The following is a 17,507-nucleotide window of genomic DNA, read 5'->3' on the forward strand; positions in this document are numbered from 1 at the left end:
ATAGAAAGCTAGCGGCGGGAGGGAGGGAGGGAACGGGGTTACAAAGTATTCCTTGTAGGAAATAATCTAAAAAACCTTCCCAGTTCTCCGGTCGCCAAAAAGACATATACAGAACATTCCAGAAAATCTCATCTTCCCCAGAGTAGGTCTGATAGAGTCGCAGACAAAAACTTTCCTCCCTGTGTTACCAGGTACGCCTGACAGATGGGGCATGTGACATCAAACGATACTGGTATCCCTCGCCGTCTCAGAAAGTTTTCTAGAAGTACACTCTGCGATGATGCTGTTACCACTCAAAAGAATAAGGGGTTCCCAGTGCTACTTGGGGATGCTGGAAGCAAACTGCTGACCTCGTGACTGTCAGTCAGGGAAAAAGCAGAAAGGGATCTGCAATTTTGGGACAGTCACAGGTTAAGATTTGGAACCGGTTCTGGGGTGCAGAAGGGTGTCAAACCCATGGCTGTGAATTCTCTGTTCTTCCCCCAGGGATGAACTTTCCAAACTGACCCTAAACAAATTTTTAAAATAAGCCAACCATGACCTCATCTTCTACATTTGGCACCTGCTTCCCCCATGCTTAGCACACATGCGATCTTCAGAGTGTTCTCTTCCGAAAACATCCACAGTGCTCTAAAGTTTCCAGAGTGACTTTGTCAGGGAGGAAATTGTCTGAATAACTGACTAGCCATAGGTGACAGGGTCAAAATATCATGTACATTAGTTTGCTAGAGCTGTCAAAATAAAGTACCACAAACCAAGTGGCCTAAGCAACAGAAATGTGTCGTATAGTTCTGGATGCTCAAAGTCCAAGATCAGAGTACTGGAGAAATATCTGTTCCAGGTCCCTCTCTTAGCTTCTTGTAATTCATTGGCTTGTGGCAGCATGATGCCAACCTTCACATGGCATTCTCTGTGCATGTCTATCCCCAGATCTGCCCTTTCTATAAGGACACTAGTCCTATTAGATCGGGGCCCACCTTACTCCCATACGACCTCATCTTAACTAATTACATCCGCAATGACCCTATTTCCAAATAAGGCCACATTCTGAGGTTCTGGGGGGTTAGGACTTCAACGTGTGAATTTGGGGGTGGGACATACGATTCACCCCATAACATCATCTAAGGGAGTTTTGAATTCTAAATCAAACTCAAGAGAAGGAACAGAATGGACTGCCCAAAAGAGTGCCCCCTATTATAATTCCAAGTGATACTGTGGATGACTTATTGTGTCGGTGGGGGGGCGGGGGGAGGGAAGTTAGTGTACTGACACCTGAAATCCGTTGCTTACAAGTAAAGGTGACAAGGACCAAAGTACAACTCTGGTGCAGATTTGAGGTAGTACAGCACAGAAGTTAGGAACACAGAATGTGGTGGCAGCTAGACCCCAGTTCACATTTGGTTCTCGCTTTCTTAGGTGACCTTGGACAAGTTACATGGCCTCTCTGTGGTCAAGGTTCTCATCTAAAGCTGTCCTTTATAAAGTTGTGGTATGTATTAAATCACAGTGGGTGGCAGAGTGTCCCTATGGTAGCAACTGCTCAATAAACAGCATTTCTTATAATTATGCCAGAGAACTAAGGAGTGAATCTTGAAAAATCAACCTTGTCTCTTTCTCTGCTGTCTTGTGAACTTGCTGGTTGTTATGGGTGTTGGGAAGTCAGGACTCCAGGAGCCCTTGCCTCATTACATGATTCACTTTCATACTGTCTTGAAGACCAAGCAGAGGGTCTTGGCCTTCTCCTTCTCCTACCCCTACATCTGAGGGGTTCTGGGTAGACCTTCCCTTACCTGGCCCTCCATCATCCAGCACACACACAATAGCCCCATCAGAGAAGGGAAGTTCAGAGCCATGACTATTCACTAGTAGAAAAGTTATGTTTGGAGGATTTACTTCCTTAGCCGTGGAAAATTCCTAGAAGCCCCGTACATTAACTGTTTCCTTAGCTTCTGTATTCTTGATGCTCTGGCATTTGGGGCCTTGATCCTGGAGAGACTGCCTCCCCCGTCCCCTCCCCCTAACCACCCTGGGGCCAGCTAATTCCTAGATATAGCAAACAATTTCCCTGGGAATGTGCTTTTGCTATACTAACCAACCAGCCCACACCCCAGCTGTCTTCTTTATCAAACTCTCACACATCAAGCCCATACTCCCCTGTCTAAATCACCTGGGGTCAGGTACTGGACAACTAGAGACCACCCCTATAGCTCAGAGCCTGCCAAAATTACTCAAACTATCCTATCCTAGGATTACTCAGCGTACCTACCATGCCTCGCCCAATCCATCCCTTGAACCCCTCAGTAAAGGCTTTGGGCCTTGCTTTCCCCTCTCCCCACTCTGCCTCCTGACCAACGCTGGTGCTTCCCCCTGTGGCCCTGCACAGTCTGCTGTGCCCCCTGTTTCTAGGGATCTGTGAGCATAAACTTCTTCCTTCATGACAGTCATTTCCCTGTCTGCAGGTCTTACCATACTTGATTCAAACAAATCCCAGGCACATTTTAGAACACCCACAGGCCTGTTCCTTGACCTTTTTCCTACTTCCGTTCCCCAAGCTCCTCATCTTCAGCTATTTCAGCCCAGATGCCAACTGGCCACACCTGCCTGAATGTTTCTTCCTGACCACACTAGGTGGAGTGGTGCACTGGGTCGGGTATCCAGCTGGGAGTCAGCAGAGGGAGAATGAGAGTCGGCTCTGCCAGTGATCCCTGGCCGGGCATCACGGGAACACCACTTCACCTCTGTGGGCTTCTGGAACCAAAACACCAGCTCAGGTGGCCCAAGTGAAATGTTTCATAGATGTCTCCTAATATGTTAGCAAAGGCGGCGAACCTCCTTCCCACCCCCACTCCACTATCCTGACACACTTACCCAGGGTCTCAAAGCTAGTTTCCAGAAGACCTGTGGAGAGAACCTAGAATCCCAGGCTCAGACCTACTGCTTCTTCCATCACATCATACTTGCTCCTTCCTCAGAGCTTCCATGAAAGAGTCTAGTGCTGTGTTCCATCTTCTCATGACCCTGGGCCCATCACCTTTCTATTCTTCTGTATCTTCTTTCTTTGCAAAATGGGCACCATCCTATCACTGGCTCCAACGAGTAAATTAAAATCACCAAGGAATCCTCCCCTGTAGCTGTAAAACCATCTTATTCCAGGGCCAGATATACTTTCAGAGCCTGGGACAGAAAACTTTGTCTCTTAAAGACTCCACAGCCTTAAGCAGCACAACAGAAGAGCTACCTGAACATTTCCCAAGTATGGGAAGACTTTCTCCAACGTCCTAAAGACCCCACCAATGTCCTGGATAAGAAACTCCCAGTCTTCCAAAACACTCTCCATGTACAATAGTCATCCTGATGCTTTTGTTGAGCACTATTGATTGTGCTAGACGTAGTACTAAGCCCTACATGTGCATTATTTCATCAGTCAGTCATTGGTATCAATAGATACTTGTTCTTATTTCACAGATGGGAAATCAGAGTCTGAGAGGGATGGTCGACCAGCTGGTAAGTGGGGAAACCTGGGGAGGCAGCCCCGGTTGTCTGGCTTCAGAGCTGCAGCTCCTGACCACAGCACTCTCCTGCTGGATGTGCCCTCCATGCTCCTCCTCCTACCTCTCCATCCAAACCCACTCCCTTCAAATCAGACAGCTGCACATGATGAGGACATCCAAGAGTAGCTTTGAAAGGGCTGCCTCAGAGTGATCCCCACTTCCAATCCTAAGGAACCCACCACCAGGGACTAGAGTCACCTTATCAAGTCCTTGTAGCATCTTGAGTGCTATGGTGGTCAGCATTGCTTCTTTGCTAAGAGCAATCTCTAATCCCAAATAAAAACATTTATCTGCAACATCACTCCTTGAAAATAAGCAGTTATCTCCCAGTAACTGCCAGTTAGGCACTCAGCCATTAGCCAAGAGCATCCCATCAGTCCAAGAGGCAACCCAAAGGGAATACTGGTGAAAGTGTCTACTGAGTAATTACTCACATCAACCAGCCAGCCCTGTGCTATGTCCTTTCCATGAACTGGCTCATTTAAACTCAGACCATAGTGCATGTGCCTAATGACTTCTTGTTTGACCCCCCGCCCCATATCCACTCTCCACCCTTTTCTACCCTGCCCTTTTGCCCCAGGAGGCTCACACATATGAATGACATCAGTGGGATCCCTTGCCCCTGGCTGATTCCCATTGATGGGAAGCTCTGATAGGAGACGGAAGGAAAGGAAAAGATTGAAGTCAAGGTATTTTTGCACTGTTCTTCTCTCTTCAAGGTCTTCTCGGGTTAGATGTATCCCCCATCAAAAGGTCACCATGATTTCCAAGGTGCCCTTCTCTCTATGATTCTCTCCTTCTGGGATATAGGAGACATCCTCACAGGAGCCCATGAAGGCTTGACAAAACTTACGCATCTCAGAATATCTTCAAACTTCTCTCTTCCTGTCTCTTTCATATATACCCATCATTAAAACCCTGGTGTGCCATAATGGATTAACTTGGCAGGTTTGGGGTATTCAATACCTGTGCATTGCTCCTGGGAGGTAACATCTAAGCTCTTGAAATATCCTGCCTGATGAGAGAGTCTTTGTATACCTGGGGCCTTGGGCCACACCAGATAGGTTATGCTAATAATGTGATCTATGATGGTGGCTTTGGGCCATGTGTTACTAGTTTGGCCTCTGGAAGGACTGGATACTTAGTAACTAAGGTCAGCTACACAGGCATGGAGTGCTTGTGTGACCAATCCCCAATAAAAACCCTGGACACCAAGGCTTGGGCAAACTCCCCTAGTTAACAATACTCCATTAAGTGTTGTCACACATCATTGTTGAGAGAATTGAGTGCTTCTGTACAGCTCTGCTAGGAGAGGACAACTGGAAGCGTGTTCCTGGTCTCTCCTGGACTCTACTCTATGCACTCTTTACCTTTGCTGATAATCTGATTCCTTTCATTGTGATAAACTGTAACCATGAGTATAATAGCTTTTCTGAGCTCTGTGAGTTCCCGGAGTAAATCACTGAAGCTGAGAGTGGTCTTAGAGACCCTAACTCACCCAGAAAACAACAGAACAGTCCAATCGTAACTTACTGCCATGGTAGGTTGTCACATGGGTAGAAAACAGAAATATGTTCATTCAGATAAGATCCAAATGGATCTTCCAGGATGGGGAAACTGGTGGGGTGGGGGATGGTCTAAAGACATTTCTAAGCATCTCAAGGGTCTTCTGGACTGTGAGTCTGTGACAAAGGTGATATGGGACAGGCAGAAGGAAACATAACCAGGACCTAATCTTTGTTGCTCTGATTAGAGGTGAGATGCTAGGTTGAATGGAAAAGAGGGTTTAACTCAATGTGACATTCCTCATACTCCTATCATGTACTGTTTCTCTTCTTTCTAACTCAAGTTTCAAGGAAAAAGGAGAAACTTTGAGCCTGAGTCTTCTAAGAGATAAGGAAGCAAAAAAAGAAACATAAAAATTCCAAAAAACTTCAACTTAGAGTGTGTATTTTCCCTCTGTAAGATAAATGCCACTGGCTCATCACCACAGTAGGACTCACAACCCTCAGCAGCTGCCGATCCCAGCATCAGGCATAAGCAAACCACAAGGGTTCTGCATCCTGCCCCTGCGCCAGCTGGCACTCCCCACTCACCTGGCCCCAGTGACATCAACTCCGACCATCAGCTGCCCATTCAGGGAGAGGATCTCATCCCGCAGTCGGACTTTCCCACTCTTCCCTGCCGGGCTGTTCTTCCTCAGCTCTGTCACCCAGATGCAGCCCACATCCAGCACGGGGCCCTGGTGGGTTTTCCTTTTCTTGCCCCCTCTGCGCTTTTCTCCATAGTCCCCAAAAACAGGGATGTTCCCAAAACTGAGGCCCACAGTCTCTGCGTCCCCCAGCTCCTTGGCGAGGTACACAGTACAGATCTCCATCCCCGGGGGGCTGTGGTCAGGTGGGACCACACTCTCATCCACAGCAAAGTTCAGCTGGATGTACTCCTGCAGCTTCCGGATGGCCGCCTGGCAGAGGCGCTGCTCCGGCCCGGCCCCACCCTCCCGCAGGCTGTTCTGCAGCCACTGGTAGAGGAGGGGCAGGTGCAGCCCAGCATTGTCCTGGGTGATGGGCATGGTTGGCGACTCCCAGACGCCAACATCATGAGAGGACCTACTCCTGGGGGCTGGGCCCTGCGGGGCCCCACGTCCCACGGGAACGCGGGCTGTCCTCAGCTTTGCCTGTGTTCATGTTCAGGCTGGCAGACAAGCCTAAGGAACACCTACGCTAGTTCTGGCTGTTTGCTTTGGCAAGAGGAGGATGGGACACAATTAGAACAACAGTGGAACAATCGCTGGGCCCAGAGTGTCAATGAGGGAAGGAAGGAAGTGTCTGACTGGTCCGTGCTTGGTTCACTTCACAGCGGGGCCCGTGCAAAGGACCTGCAAATGAGGTGTTCCACCAGCAGCGACAGGGTTACCTCCCCTGGACTCGTTCACACCTGGAAGAGGAAAAACAAAAAATTCTTGTCACAACAATGAGCCTTCTGACACAGCATGCATGGCAAGAGAGTATTACAGAAGGACTGTGTTTGCTTTTTGAGTCAGGAACCTAATGCCCCTCCCCATTCCACAGCTTTGTTCCCTCCACCCTGTGCACACACACATGTACACACACACACTCATACACAGATGCGCACACACAGTTATACACAGATAAACAGATGCACATATAGACACACAGATACAAAGATACACAGATACACACGCACGCACACACACCCTCCCCTCAGACAAGAAACCTCCGGAATGCTGACCTTCCCCAGGAAGTTTCCCCGATCAGCAGGGAAACGAGACGGCTTTTGCCAGGACGACCCCCATCAAACTCACATCCAACCAGGAGGCTCTGTGTGACAAGACTCCCTGGAAGGTTGTAGAGGGGTTCTGGACATATTTAAGAACTCACATTCCTAGGAAGTTCAAGTCTATGTCCATTTGCCTTGATCAGCCCAAGTGCATGCACAGGAGGTCTCCCCATTCCAGAACTCTGCTCTCACAGAGCTACCGAGAGCAGAAGAGCTGGTCAACCCTGCAGAGAGATGCAGGCTCTCCCTAGACCACCGCCAGTCCTAAGTTTAGCCGAGGGTCCTGGCTTTATCATGTAGACTCAGAGGGTATCATGTCCCTTTACAGCCTATAGCTTTAGTCGCCTTGCTTCTTTTTCTTTGGTAAACTGTTGAAACCAGCCTACACTTAGGCCAACCCAAAAGCCATCTCCTGCAGAGAGATGTTTCTCCAAGCTTCTGGGGGAGCAGCCCTGGCCACTCCTTGGCTTGCCCTGGACACACTGCTCACACAGCCATGCACACCCCAGGCTGCACATGTCTGCGGCAGGTGCGGCTCCCCAGCGGGGGCGGCAGTGATCCCCTCCCACTGAACATGCACAGCGCCCGGCATACAATCCATCCCCCCTCGGCGATAGGTTAATTGAATTCCATGGCCAACTCTCCTTCTCCACCAAAGAGATTTTCACCTCCATCCTCTGTAAACACAGAAGAATGACTCCTTTCAGTCTCTTCTCAGAACTTCACTTTCACCCAGAGAAAGTCAATATAAACTGTGCCATCAAAGATGGAAAACATTCTCGAGCCTTCTCAGGAAGTGATTTAACAAGGAATAATAATAAATGGGAGAGGTGTCGGAAGCCACATCAATAATAAATACTAACACTCAGTAACCGTAAAGAAATTTCCGATAGAGTTAAGTTGTGAGTTTCCAAAGAACTTGAGTGCCAGCTATTAATTGGTTCCAAATAAACCAAAAGCGTAGCAAATATCATCTACATAATCATGTGCCTATCAAAAAGAAAGGCAAGATCAAAGAAAAGATAATCCACACATGGACAAAAATTGAATGTCTCCTTTGGCCAAAATACGTAACACCTTTCACTGAAAAGTAACTCCACACAGACGTATTAAAATCTTATGAATAAGTCAAAACGTTTTCCATCAGGCCTAACAACTCTTATTGAGTCTCTGTTTCCTCATCTGTAAAATGAGAAAGTTAAGCTAAATGATCTCTAAGTTCTCTAATACTCCACAGAGAGGTTCTCAAATATAGTGGCAATGTCTAGTTCATCAATACATTCCCTACCTCAGCACAGTGTCTGTCACCTTGTAGACTCAATAATTTAAAACAATTTTTTTCTTTTGGCCGCTCTTTGCAGCATGCGGGATCTTAGTTCCCAGACCAGGGATAGAATCCATGCCCCCTGCAGTGGAGCACAGAGTCTTAACCACTGGACTGCCAGGGAAGTCCCTAAAACAATTTTTTAAAGGTGGTTTAAAATTAAAATTTTGATGGTGATTCAAGGTGTTACTCACAGTTCAGGTGATTCCATACATATGAAAACAGAGTAAACATCTTGGGTAAGGTATTCATTAAATAAGTCTGATTGAAGAGAACCAAACTTAAGAGTGGTAGAGAATTTTTTCCCCAATGTCAACTTATATTTAAGCAACATGTATTATTGAACATCTATTAAGAACCAGACCTTGAACTTGGCACTGAAAATATACTATCAAAAAGGCAAATTCCTTGTCTTGAAGTCATTCAAAGCTTAGTGGGAGATGCATAAATAAACGGAAATTAGTGGGTAACAAGTCTATGACCACCCTCTTAACAGAATTAATGAAGGCACATTCCTGGCAGCCACATTCACATAAGTCCCCAGCCCCTGTTGATGGGCCCCAGGCTGAGCATCTCATGCAATCTGGAACAGACTTCTTCTCTGAGAATGGAGAGACCTTGAGAGAAGGGATCTAGTCTCCAGGGTGTGGCAGGAACTATAACTTTTGAAATAGGACCCCTGGATGGCAATATTCTACCTGCTCTGTGAACTGAAGAGCAAAGAAAGTCATCCTGCCAAGCAATAAAATAAAGATGATTGGTAGAAGGCAGAGGGGCAAGCCTGGGGAGAGAGAATGCTCTAGCTTCCCCACAGCATCCGGGGTTTCACCCATCCTAGATGGGGTTGTACTGCCCTCCCACCTCAATCTGAAAGACCCTATCAATTCTTATAATACATTACATTTGAAAATTTTAACTTCTTAAATTTAAAAAAAAGAGAAAGAGAAAAGGTAAAGCAAAACAAAACTAAAAACAAAAAATACCCCTTTAAACTTTACCTTGAGTTGTTTTCTGCACAGCTCAAAACTTTTTAATGAATACATTGGAGGTGAGCAAAGCCAATTGGCTCAGACTGGATCATTTGTCTATCAGTAGTCTAATTGGTTATCGCCAAGGGGGCAGGGTCATGAGGTATCAATATGGCTGCTGGGAGCCCACCCTCTGGCCCTGAATGTGGTGAGGGCAGAGAAGGAGTTTTCAGAAAAGGAGAAATTATTTCAAGTGTACAGACACCCTCAAAGAGATTTAGTCTTATTAAGGTGTTCATAGGCTACATAACTTGTCAATTCCATACCTGTAATTAGGAATTTTCCAGTAATCTTTCTAGCCCCCTATTTGATCAACTCCTTTTCTGCGATTTTCTATAAATAAAGGAAGTAGAAGCATTCCCATACACTGCAACATTCTGAGATGACTCAAGGCATATGTAAGACACACAATCTTACAATACTACTGTGAAAAGTGTGGTTCTTCCACAATATCCCATGAAACATTCCAATACCAACTATTCCAGTGAACAGAATGTTGACCCAGAGAAGACACAGAAGTCTGAAAATGGTTACAAATAACAACATCCCTCCATGGATGATGTGTGTAAAGGTCTAAAAATTTCTCATCCTGAAGATCAATCCATTTCAACAGGGAGTAGAATTTGTGGACATGGCGGTCTGCTGCAATGGTACAGTTCACTTTTGTCTACCATACATAATTCTCCAATTAGCTTCCTATCTCAAGCAAACAACCATGATAATTTAAATTAATTTTGAGTAACTTGAAGCTGACAGCCTTAACATCAAAAATAAATGATTCTGTCCCCGAGGTAATTTACTCATGTGGTGTTAGAATCGACCAAAGTTCTTAGATCCCCTTTTAGCTAAGCCCTGTTTTTTCAGCAGGGTGACATTACCCACAAAACTTAGATATTATAATGGTTAATGCCCCACCTCCCTTGCAAAGCTCAATCCCACCTGACAAACACTTATTCCTTAGTATTTAATTTCTTGTGTTAGAATTTAAGGGGTAAGAGGAGGGGGACAATAATGAAAAAAAAAAAAAAGGAGAGAAACAGTGAACTAAGTGAAACCAATCATCTGCCCAAAGTCACAGACTCAGAGTCACCTGAAATCCAAGGCTAAATCCTGAACCTGGCAGGTCTCCTGGCTTATCCAGATCTTGCCTCAAAATCCGGTTACACTGCACTGTCTTATTGTACTAACTCCCGCTTCCAACTGTCCTGGATTCTATATGTTCTCCTATTTGAACCGCTGCTAAGTTCAAATTCCTCAACCTCCATCTAATCTTCCTTCCTCCTGGCTAGGACTCCTCTCTTGACTTTTAGAAAATGCTCACATTTTAAAAGGAAACCAATGTTGCTTAAATATTTACTACTGGTTTATTCCACAGATGTTCACTGAGTGCCCATCACGGGCTGGGCCCTGAACAAAACAGACAACGTTCCTACAGAGCCTCATGAAGCCTGTGATCTGATGAGGGTGCATTAGTAAACATAAAATATGGTAACATCCGATGGTGATTAGCACTGTGAAGAGAATTAGGGTAGCATCAGAGGACAAAGAGGGCTGGGTGTAGGAGGGGATTAGGAAAGGCCCCTCTGGGAAGAGACCTGAATAAAGCGAGAGATGAAGGTGAGAGAATATCTTTGGGAAGTCTGTTCTCAGCCAAGGGGACAGCAAGTGCAAAGACCCTGAGGTCAGAGCCTGCTCAGCTGCCTGAAGAGGTAAGAGAGGACAAGGAGAGCGTGGCTACAAGGAGGGAGTGAGGGGAAACCTCCCCCTGTGCCGGCTGCTTCCTCACTGTCTCATTCATTCTCCCTCCAATCCCCATAACCACCTTATAAAACAAGAGCATCTGCCCCCATTTTACCAACACTGGCGAATGGCTAATGTTTTCTGAGTATAACCACGTGTCAGACACTGTTCTAAATGAGCACTTTCCGGGCTTCCCTGGTGGCGCAGTGGTTGAGAGTCCGCCTGCCGATGCAGGGGACACAGGTTCGTGCCCCGGTCCGGGAGGATCACACATGCCGCAGAGCGGCTGGGCCCGTGAGCCATGGCCACTGAGCTTGCGTGTCCAGAGCCTGTGCTCCGCAACGGGAGAGGCCACAGCAATGAGAGGCCCACGTACCACAAAAAAAAAAAAAGGGCACTTTCCATCGATTCCCTTATTTAATTGTCACAAGAATACTGCAGGGAGATATACTGTTAGTATGCACTTTTTAAAGGCTCAGAAAAAATAACAGAAACAGAGAGGCTAAATAATTGGCCTGAGGTCTCACAGTAAGTAACAGAGCCAGGACTAGCACCCAGACCCACGGGGCGGGGCCTTGCCCCTCTCTACATCAGCACGCTGCCTGCCTGCTTCTGACAACCTTGCCTTTCTGCACTTGTACCCGACTGCCCCGGATGGGCACCCTGCCTGGTGATCTCTGCTCGACCACCGATGGACCGCCTATGATAAATAAGCAGGTAGCTTGAGCCAGAAGCTTGTGACTGTCTATGTGATAGCCATTCCCTCTTTCTTCCTTAATTTTCTTGGATGTGGCGATGTATTCATCTAAAACCCAGCCTCTCTTGGAGGAGGTATGGATAGCCCTACAACAGAGTTCTGGCCAATGAGATGAAAGTGGATATTCTGGGTGAGGTTCATGCCAGCATTCCTTAAGAACAGACATGGAAGAAAGAATAACCCCCCATGTCGTTTAATGACCGTTATTTGGATTTTTCAAAATCCAACCGATTAGCTGAATTAAACTCCAAACAAATGCACACTGTGGTGCCTAGAAGTGGGGAAACTAAAAGTGACAGAACCTGGGACTTCCTCAGCAGTCCAGTGGTTAAGACTCTGAGCTTCCACTGCAGGGGGAGCAGGTTCGATCCCTGGTCAGGGAACTAAGGTCCCACATGCTGCATGGTGCGGTCAAAAAGTAAATAAGCAAATAAAATAAAAGTAACAAACCTAAAATGTGGAACTAGATGAGCAAGTGGGGGAGGGAGGGAGATGCCAAGGACTTAGATACTGTAGGCTGGTAAGGTGACACTCACTGTACTATGAAATATTTGGTTCACCTGGCAGCTGCTGTGCAGTGGAAAGTCACAGACGTGTTGACTGAGACTGTGGTGTTAGAGAAGTTGGTAGGAAAAATTTAGAATATTGGTGGTGCTTTATCACTCCCAGCAAAGTCCTGAGCTCCTCAGCTGGCAAGTGAGATGGGAAGAAATACCACTCTACTAAGGAAGGCACGCTTGACATTGAACCTACAATCTGTCTCTTGAGAGGCCTGCATTCGGACCCTGGCAGGGCTGAGACAGGCTGCTTGATTAGAAGGGGGCGAGTGGTGCCCTATTAGACAGAGGTTGTAAGCCTACTGTCAAAGATGTGACCACGCACCGGAGGCCACTGTCTCAGCAATGGCCAGAAGCATATGTTAAGTGGCATACATTAAGTTAAAATTTAGGGACATGGGCAAAACTCATGAACTAGAAAGGAAAGGAAACAAGTCATCGGGAATTGACCAGAAGCCTACTAAGTCTGTGAGGGAACTCTATTGCCCAAAGACCCCAACCTGATCTGCAGCAATTCACATCAATGAACAGTAGGCTTGGTGCTGTGTATAGCCCCAGAGAAGGTGGCCTCCCCATGCCCACCACAGAAGTGGTCATGGGAAACAATGAATGAGGAATAGCCTCCAGAGAGAGGCAAGGCCACGGAGGGCAAGGAACAGGAGTCCTTGCCACAAGAATGAGGGGCTGGATTCTTGCTATTCCAGGAGAATTTGGTCATTGCCAGTGACAGTGACTGCTTTGTTTTCCATCCCTCCTTTTATAAAGGAAAGTTTTTATTGTAGCTATCATACACCTTTCCCAGTACTGCAGGTTAGATGTGTCGGGGCTCAGTTGCAAGGAGTTATATCCAGAACTGATGGAGAGGATCACACATCACCCAGAGATCCAGGGCTCCAATCTTGATCTGCTAACTCTATGAAGCTTGAGAGCCTTCTCTCTTGAAAATAGAGAGTCTATCCCACATACAGAAAGAAGGGTATGTCTGAGGAGCCACAGGAGGGAACTGTGGCTAGTTGACTACACGATATTCTTTCTCTTCTATTCTTCCCTAACAGAAATCCATCTGTGTTTGAAGAACAAGTACCCAGCCAAAACACTATGTTTGTTAGTGTTCCTTCAGAGAGGGGTAGCCATATCATATAGTCTTGGCCCATGAAGTTGTTGGGTGGGTCTATCAGAGAGGTTCATTTTTTATGAGAGTTCTTTTTCTTCCTTTTTCATGCTTAAAATGCACATGTGATGGCTGGAGCTCTAGTAGCCATCTTATGACCAACCATAAGACAGTGGCCTGACTTCCTTGAGCTGCTGTGCCAACCCTAGGTGTTCTACCTCCAGACTTACTACATGAGAGAAAGACAGGCCCCTACCTCCAGTCCTGTTAATTAGTCATTCTGTTACAGGTGAACAAAATCCCTAATGAAGGCATTGCTTTAACTCACTCTTAACCCTCAAATTCAAGGTCCAGAATATAATCCTGAGTGTTTTAATATCAGCCCTTCTATTTTGTCAATTAGCAGCTATCACTGAGTTCCTACCTTGATGGGGGGGCACCACCACTCCACCGAAAACAACAACAACCAACAGGGCATGTTTCTGTCCCTTAAAGAGCAAAAGCCCGCACGAATCCGTCCACCACCTGCAGTCCCAGGTGTTAACAGACAAACCTACAACTGACTGAGAAACATGATAAATCAAATGATTTTGACTCCTTTAGGTCAGCTTATGTTTTGGAAGAGCAAGATACTGGCTAATGTTTAACTGTCTACACGACTGGCTCTAGACTAGCGGAATGGCTGTGTATGAGATAGAAGAAGAATGTGATCGGCCTTTGTTTCATGCAGCAAGGATCAGCTGTGCCAGGCATGGTGCTAGGCCAGGGAAGAAATGATGACCAGCCCTGTGGAGGCTGTGGTCTGCTGGGGAAAGAGATCACTGAACGCAGTGTGCGAAGGGCCATGAAGCGGCACATTTGTGGGCACATAATGGATTCTGGAAAGTGAGGCTTTCCAAGGTCTGTGCTGGGATTTTAGGGGATGGGAGAGCTGTTCTCATAGAATTAAAGAAGGTGAGGACCTAGAGGGGCTCTCTGGGATTACTACGTCCAGCCTTCAATTAGACAAATGAGAGAAATGCACATCAAGACAGGACCCAGACCCTTTAGTTTCTGGGTCTGATGACCCTTGAAGAGTAGGAAAAAAGAAAAAAAAGACAAAGGAAATGAAAAAGAATGACCTGGCAGTTAGTTTGAGAATCTAGTGCTTGAAGATATTCTGTGTCTTAATACATGGACTATTTGTTCAAATTTTTTAAAAATGGGAATGAGTAGAAATTGCAGAAATTCATGAAACATCATGAATCTTTTCTCTCAAGATGAGTGCAAGAAAACAGACGGGGACCAGAAAACCAAAATGAATATTATAAATTATTTCCGCTTCCTATGTACTTCTAAAATATATCTGTTGTGGCTTCAAATACTGAAACAAGTTTGTACCTTTGCAGTTTAAGATTGTTTACTCAGAATGTCAGGCATTGGGCAGTTCTGGATTAATTATATATCTGGAATTTAGGCATCTAGATTCTGAAAGAGTACAATGATTGGGGAAAGAGGGCATTTATGAGGCAATGTACGTATTTGTGAAATGGCAATTCAACACTTTGAAACAGTTGCTATCTACCAAATGGGTAACTGACTGAGACTTCTATGTGGGCAGCAAGACTTTCCTGAGGTCACTGTGGTTGCTCATTTTAATGTGACCATCCTGCCCACTTTGTATAAATTGGGCAGCCATGATGCCACCACCTGTCATCTGCAGGCCTGTAGATCATGCCATCAACATACAGCATGAATGTAAGTTCTTCAACTACACTGGAGTTATTCTTTTTTAATGGGTAGTTATTTTACAATTGTTTCTTTCAGAACAATTGCACTGTTTAGATGCTTCTGGTGTTTAGACTTTTGGGTAAATAATCTTCTCACTATATTTAAATTCTTAGCATCCAACTGCATAGGAATTGACCTCATCGTTAATTAACAATGACTCAAGTATTTCTAACAGCCAGTGATACACTCTGCCATTAGCTAGCTGTAGGTTCCCAGGCAAGTCATTTAGCATCTTTGAGGCTCAGTTTCCTTATCTACCAAATGAGGCAGTTCTAGTAAGTTTCCTTTCAGTTTGAGCAGTTTGCTGGATGTTGGAGCTAAGTTAGCAAGTCAGGGATGGAGTCACGAGCCTCATTAAGAAGCATGTACACCACACATGGAAGTTTTAAACTGCAGAAAAGATGGGCCAAATTGCTTTATCAGATTTTGAGTATTTGCCAAGACAAAGGGGCAGGGGGCCCTGGGTGGTTTACATTCATGTGCTTATAACCACAGTTCAGCCTTTCCAGAAGACAGGACGAAATATATCCTACTGAATAAAAACTCTGTAGAGTGGCAGAAAGAACCAAGGTTTCAGGAAGGGGGAAGGAACTTGCCTGAAGGGTGTGTGGGAATGAGAGGAAATCCGGTGTTTCCACTGAGGACCTGCAGACTTTCCAATTTGGCAAAGGCCTAAGTTGTGCAGAGACTGGCCTCCACTCCCTCCCCTCCCAGACTGCTTGCAGCCGTTAGGGCTGCAGCGCCTGGTGCGGGGAGAGTATCCTCAAAGGAAACCAAAAGATCATGGAGCACAAAGGTTCATCCCCTGTGCCTCTCTGAGAAGCGGCCCCTTTTCCCAGGCCTCGCTGTGGGAAAGGCTCAGACAATGGTCATGAGAAGGCAAGTCAACATCCATGGAGTGACAGGAAAGGAATCCTCATATGACCTCTTCCAGGCGGGACATCAGAATTAGGGAAAGAGAGACTTCCCTGGTGGTACAGTGGTTAAGAGTCCGCCTGCCAATGCAGGGGACATGGATTTGAGCTCTGGTCCGGGAAGATCCCACGTGCCACGGAGCAACCAAGCCCGTGCGCCACAACTACTGAGCCTGTGCTCTACAGCCCGCGAGCCACAACTACTGAGCCTGCACCCTACAGCCCGCAAGCCACAACTACTGAAGACCACATGCCTAGAGCCTCTGCTGCACAACAAGAGAAGCCACCGCGATGAGAAGCCCACACACCGCAATGAAGAGTAGCCCCCGCTCGCCACAACTAGAGAAAGCCCGTGTGCAGCAACGAAGACCCGATGTAGACAAAAATAAATTTTAAAAAATAAAAAGAATTAGGGAAAGATTGTGAAGGCATGTGATACGTGAGTCCCTGTGTTCTCAATGGCCCCCAAGTCTACTTGTGTGTCATCTTGGCCCTTAAAAGGGTAGTGAAACCAAGCACGACCCTTTGGGGCCCTCCAGGGTACAAAAGCCTTTCGGTGTGCCCCATTTCTTGTTTGTAGGAAGAAGGCTTCAGCCTCCTAGACCGTCCCTGAGTTCCAGAGGGCAGATTCAAACAGTTAATGATTAGAACAATAGAGGCACAGGACTCCCAGCTCCTCCTGAAGGGATATACATAACAATATGTTACAAATCTCTGAGTTTTTCTACAGGAACTAGGGTCCCACCCAGGTGGAGGATGGGAACTTCAGGCTGAGCACAAGCGTGAGGACCCCAGACTGGCTGGAACCGGAAGGCTGATGAATGAGATTTCTGCAGCACCACCCAGTTACCTCACCATCGACCAATCAGAGGAGGCCACACACCCTGCAGCCTTTAAAAATTCTTTGGAGCATGAGTCTCCCCGTTCTCCTTGCTTGGCCCTACGATAAACATTTCCTGCTCCAAACTCCAATGTTTCAGTTTATTGGACCTCACTGTGCGTTGGGCACAGGAACTTGGGTTTGACAGCCACGGGAGTGTTGCCAGAGCTGCTCCAGGTCTTTGCTCACAACCCTCCAACCCCCACCTTTAGCAGGAGTTAACATAAATCTTTAGGTTAAAGAGTCCAGAGATAAGAAAGGAAGGGACAAACAAACAAATAAAAAAAACCAGATGGAACCAGCTGGGACCAAGATGGCGACCGATCTGACCTTCAACAGACCTCGAGTCTCATTACATGTTGATTTTACTACATTAGCATATTAAATGACACACCTACCAGAGGCCTTGACTGGACATTAAGGACCAATAAAAAGGATAGTAAGCGGGTGGCACCCCACTCCTTCAGAAAAGCCCTACCCTTTCCCTGATAGACTAATGCATATGCCTCCCCATCATTAGCCTCACTCCTCCTTTTGTCTTTACTCTTTAAAATTAAATCCCTCTTACCACATGG

General features: G+C 46.3%; 1 protein-coding gene across 1 annotated transcript in view; it reads right to left on the bottom strand.

Moving 5' to 3' along the window:
• The window catches only part of PDZD2 (PDZ domain containing 2), a gene marked incomplete at its 5' end in the record, with an annotated part of 247,607 nt that extends 241,484 nt beyond the window's left edge, over positions 1-6,123 (bottom strand). The window contains one exon of the mRNA XM_082623156.1: positions 5,648-6,123. Within this exon, the coding sequence (XP_082479282.1) occupies positions 5,648-6,123 (476 nt within the window). The remainder of the gene's footprint in view (positions 1-5,647) is intronic.
• Positions 6,124-17,507: the final 11,384 nt, after the last annotated feature.

Source organism: Mesoplodon mirus (genome assembly GCF_964341445.2).
Source record: "Mesoplodon mirus genome assembly, chromosome: 5".
Taxonomy (NCBI): Eukaryota; Metazoa; Chordata; class Mammalia; order Artiodactyla; family Ziphiidae; genus Mesoplodon; species Mesoplodon mirus.